Source organism: Ovis canadensis, chromosome 11 (assembly GCF_042477335.2).
Source record: "Ovis canadensis isolate MfBH-ARS-UI-01 breed Bighorn chromosome 11, ARS-UI_OviCan_v2, whole genome shotgun sequence".
NCBI lineage: Eukaryota > Metazoa > Chordata > Mammalia > Artiodactyla > Bovidae > Ovis > Ovis canadensis.
In genome coordinates this window covers 46,190,167-46,195,453 of record NC_091255.1, presented here as the reverse complement: position 1 = coordinate 46,195,453, position 5,287 = coordinate 46,190,167, and the positions used below count along the sequence as shown (strand labels likewise).

Below are 5,287 nucleotides of genomic sequence, written 5' to 3'. Positions count from 1 at the left end.
CTTCGCTTGAAGGAGAACGTGGAAAGCAGAAAGTAACTTTCTCTGGGCGAGGCGCGATACCAGGGAGCTTAAACTGGACCACGGGGCTTAGAAAGACTGTAAATCACGAAATTGACACCTTCCCCTTCCCCAAGCACACCCACTATCTAAGAAGACCCAGGGAGGGAGGGTCATGCCAGTCGGGGCCTTTTTTAACCCTCCCCCCTCCCCCGCCCCAGCTTTAGAATCCTCTTTGGTTAAAAAAAAAAAAAAAAAAAGGATCTGGAAGACTTAGAAGAGTCTTCCTTCGGATAAGAGCGAGGACTGGGATGCCGCCCGACTCGAATTGCTCGGCTGCGGCGGCCAACTCAGGGTTTCCTGGAAAAGGAGGACTCCGCTCTGAGATGGAGCTGCCGTCGAGACGTGGCCGGGGACCTTTCCGGATGCTCGCCTCCCGACTGCCCGCTGCGGGGAGGCTCGGAACGTGGGTCTGGCGGCCCGTCCTCTCCACTTCCTTTCTGTGCGCCCGATCGCCAGAAGGCTGCCAGAACCCTCCAGCCCGGGCTGCGGGAAGATCCAGCTCAGCCTCGCTGATGTTCCGCGGACAAGGTCGCGTCTGATCCCGGTCGAGGTACACGACTTCAGGTTCCCCGGCTCTGCGAACAGCCGGTCTGCCCCAGGTTTCTGGAACTCCGCGCTATTGGCATATTGTCTATGCGGCAGTGGAAAACCGGGTTGGCGCCAAACTGTCCTCCACTCGCCCAGAGTGTTTGTGGACTGAACCGGCACAAAGTGAAAGGAAACAAGTCTGTGCCCACTACTGTCCCGGTGGCCTGCGGTTCCCCATTCTGACACTGGCGTTTGGGGGCTTCTGCCACCGCTGGTTCTTTCACTCGGTAAAGAACCTGCCCGAGACTCCAAGGCCTGAGACTCCGAAGCGCCTTGGTGTCACCGGCAGGCAAGCAGAGGAGAAATGGGTAGTGAACGACCCATATTCATTTTTTCTCCTTTTAGGCTATACAAATGTGTTTGGGATGTGCCTGCCACGGACAGGCTACTAGTCCCCTCATTCTGCAATCTTTGTGCCTAAGAGGGGCTACAAGGCCACAAATGTCTATTTCATGCAGCTCCCAAATGCCCAATGAATCACGACCTACTTCCTTTGGTCAGAACCACCAGAATCATTGAGGGAAGGCTTGGAAAGTTATGGAGAGGAAGTGGTGAATTATCCAGGCATTTTCTCAAACCCCATTTCTCTGGAAGAAAGAACAGACCCTGGAAGGTAGTCCACTGGCTTCATTTTCACCCAGGGCCGAAACTGAGGAGTTAGGCCTATGGACTTCTGAGACCAGTGGGTACCGTCTAGGGGATGGCAGGGAGGGAGGGAGAGGTACCCTCCAGCATTGGCCATCCTGCCTAGTTGTCATCTTAGAAAAAATGCTAAAGGGGCAACAGGAAACGTTACAGAGGTAAATCTGCCATTTCTTGTCTCCTCTGCCTTCACTGCGATGGGGACAGGCTTTGGAAATGGAAGAGGATCCAGAGGAAGCTGTCCTGTCACCGGTCTCCTTCCAAGTTTATTCATGATCAGCTCAATCCATGAAAGCAGTTTCTAAAAGTGCTCTACAGAGCTCTAGATAGAAAATATGATACTAATTATCATGGCAACTAGTACTGGTTATGCTGATTATTGCAACTGCCAGAATGAATGATTATGACTGGGACAAGGTCATTTGGGTAGTGTTACCTGGTGGACTGGGCTGTAACTCTGGGCCTTGCTGGCTCTCTGGGATCCACGGGGTATCCAGACTGTCCCTGAAGAACAACCCAGGAACATTGGCCTGGGAAGAGTGTCACTTCTGGGAGCCTCTCAAGCAGAGTCCGGAGCCCCAGCTTGGCTGAGGCAGGCTCCTGGTCTCACCAGGATACCCCAACTTCCCCTTTCCCCCTCCCAGCCAGAGCCAGGGAGCTCCCTCACGGAGTAGCGCTGGTTTTGACCTTGGCGAGGACCTTCTTCTCCTTGACCCGTCGATTCTGAAACCAGATGGTGATCTGGCGCTCTGAGAGGCTGGTGGCAGCCGAGATCTTGCGCCTCTTGTCCTTGGTGATGAACTTGTTAGCCGAATACTCACGCTCCAGTTCCCGCAACTGTCCCTTGCTGTAGGGAATGCGCTTCTTGCGGCCTCGACGGAAGGCGCAGCCGTCAGGCGGATGCTGTGCGCTTGAGTCTATGTAGGAGAGGGAGGGAAAGAGAGACATGCTCAAACCACGGCCTGGCGCAAGCCCAGCGTCTGACCCAGGCCCCACAACCTAGGTCATCCTACAGGAGTACTCAGGTTACCATACAGGCACTGCCATTTCCCCAAAGCACAAGAGGACACCTCCACTTCTGGCTGGTTGGTTTCCTGATCTACCCAGCCTTGGAAAGAGGAGATTTCTGCAGGCCACCCTCACTCATCACTGCCTTCACGCCTGCAGTCTGCAAACACACCCAGCCCGCTGTCTAATGTCCACCCTCATATGCATTTTCCGGCTCTTGGCCACTCTTACAGATACTACAAGCAAATTCTGTACAGGAGGGAACACATTTCTGCCCCTACTCCCAACACACACACACACACACACACACACACACACACACACCAATGCACACACTTAAATTATGGCTGCAGGAAATCTACACTTCCCTTTGGAAACTGAAAAATTCATCTGAGAGAAAGTAAGGGGTTGTATTCTTTACAGAACAACCAATTTCTCTGTCCCCACCCGGCTGCACCCCCACACTCAATGAATTGAGAAGAATTAAACTGGGGTCCTGCTGGGCAGGAACACCCTAAGTCCCAAACAACAGCAAAGAGAGTCAAGCACTCCGACATATTGAAAGGCTGGTCCCAAGGCCTCCCAGGGAAATCAGAGACCTGGTGGGCCTCAGGCTTCAAATAGCACCCAGCTCAGGCCCCTCACACTGACCCTCTGGGGCCTTCACCCAGGCTCTCTAACTGCCTGGACCCTCCTTCAGAGCCCTAATAGCCAACCAAGGAGAACCAAGCTCCTCCTCACCAGCCCCAAGACCCATCCAGGCAGGGTCTACAACGCCACACTCAGCACCAAGGGCATCCAGAGCAGCTTACCTGCAAATGCTGCCTTCCAGAAAGGACCTGGGGGGTTCTGTTCTCCCTGGCAACACATCTGGCTGTTCCAGCTACCGGTGAGGGCCCAGGGCTGGTAACTGTCCACAGGCAGCAGGGAGTCATGACGAGGCTCCCCAGGGGCGCCCAAGGTCTGTACCACCGACACATCCAGGTAACTGGCCATAGGCTGGTAGGGTCCCGGGTATCCTGGGTAGAAGGCAAACTCGGTGGGGCGGCTGGGGTACTCCTCCCCGGACGCGGGAGTCTCCGCAGGGTAGGCGGCCAGGGTGGCCGCCTGGGCACAGGGCTTCAGCGAGCTTCGAGACACTCGGCAGGAGTAGTACCCGCCTCCAAAGTAGCCGTAAGGCACTGGAGCTGGGGACGCCCCCTGGGGCATCCCGGGACATGGGTGGCACTGCTTTGGCGGTTCCGCAGAGCCTGGCAGATCCAGGGGGCCGTAGTTGACAGCAGGCAACAGCGTAGGTGCCGACGCTGGATGGCTGGTCAGTGGCGAGTGGGTGACCAGGTTCCGACTCCCTCCAGCTCCCAGCAAGCCTTCAATCTCCTTGGCGCCGTCCAAAGTGGTATAATTGCCGGGCTCCATGGGGCCGAGGATCGGCTCATGAGGCGCTGGGGGTGGGGGATACAGGGGGCACCCAGCTCTCTCTCCCCACCCAGGCCCGGGGAATCCAAAGCGTTTTAAATCGCTGGCAGCTCGCTGGGCGCCTGCATTCGCTCAGCCCGGCCGTCGTGACGCAGGAGCCGCAGGTGCCCGGGCTCGCGGGCTGATTGGCTGCGGCCTGGCGGAGAGAAGCTCATAAAATCTTCACTGCAGAAATTGCGAAAATACTTTACCCCTGCTTTCTCTCTTTCCCCCCGCACCCTCCCTCGCTCCCTTGCTCACTCCCTCCTCCTTCCTTCCTTCTCTCCCCGCCTTCCTCCTTTTCCCTCTCCTCCCTCCTCTCTTTCTCTCTCGGCTTTTTCTTTTTCTTAATTGCATTTGAAAAGGAGAGAAAAGAGACAGGGTGTCTTCCCGCCGCTTTCCAGTTGGGAACAACCCAGCTACGTCGGGGGTGGGAAGACGGGAGAGGGGAAACGGGAGAGGAGAGACGGAGCCAGCCCCACCTCGGTCGCCTCCTCTCCCTCCCTGGCTCTCTGTCTCCTGTGCTTTGGCAGGTTTAACGAGAGAATAAAAAGCTCTCCCTATAAAGTGTCCATCTCGTGGAGGGAAGGGGAGTTGAGGGTGGGGCCTGGAGGCCGCTCTGAGCCTGAAAGGAAAAACCCGGGAATGCGCCTGAGCCAGAAGGGGCTAGAAAATGGGAGTTAAGGGATATTTCTGGAAGCTCCTTGCTTTGGTGTCCCAGTACTAGCATCCCAGTTCACTCCAGGTGCCCCTCCCATTCTGGATGCGCCGTAATAAGCTACTCCTGGACCTCGGGAAGTGCCTAGAACGCCTCTTCCCCAGAGACCCTGGCTACCGCCCATAGCCTATAAAGCTCCGGATTCGAAGAGGGGTGGAAAGGAGAGGGAGCGAGACACGGACTCCGAAGAAGGAGACATGAGAACTGGAGACGTTAAAGGTTCAGACCTGAAGCGGAAATGGAGCTTCTGGTCCTGGCCTGTAAAGGGGGGTCTGGATTTCCGTTTTAGGATGGGGAAAGAATATGGAAAGATGTCACATACGACCTGTATATTCAGAGAGAGGCAGAGAAAGAGCCAGGAAAATGAGATCCAGAGACACACAGAAAGGGAGAGAAGTTGAAGGACGGGTTTGAGTGAGAATGTTATAAAATCCTGAAGTACCAGTCAGAAAAGATAAACACTTTCCCCCCTTTTCTGGGATCTAAGATTATTTCCAGAAAACCAGGCCTGGCTAACTGGCAAAGAACTAGTTTCGAGGGAATCTGGACCCCAAGAATACAGAAGCCTGGCGTTTATGAAGTACCCAGTCTCTCTGTCCTCTCCTACATTCCATGGGGCCCAGAAAATTCACCTTGATCTTGGCACACTACCACCCAAACCTAGGACCAGAAAACCCAGGACCTCTATCTGCTTTCTCCAGGCTTTCCTTTCCTAGGAAGGAAAAGGGCATGGGAGAGGGAATCTCAACCATTGGAGGAATTATCTGAGGCCCATCTGTTGGGAACTATTGTGCAGTGCAAGGCAGAAGCCCCAAA

At 55.2% G+C, this 5,287-nt stretch overlaps 1 protein-coding gene across 1 annotated transcript; it reads right to left on the bottom strand.

Annotated features, from left to right (window-relative positions):
• Positions 1-1,953: 1,953 nt before the first annotated feature.
• HOXB13 (homeobox B13) lies at positions 1,954-3,714 on the bottom strand. Its single transcript, XM_069542418.1, has 2 exons — positions 3,111-3,714; positions 1,954-2,207 (listed from the first exon to the last, which is right to left on the bottom strand). Exons 1-2 carry the CDS (start codon positions 3,712-3,714, stop codon positions 1,954-1,956), a joined length of 858 nt encoding a protein of 285 aa, XP_069398519.1.
• Between the last annotated feature and the right edge of the window lie 1,573 nt (positions 3,715-5,287).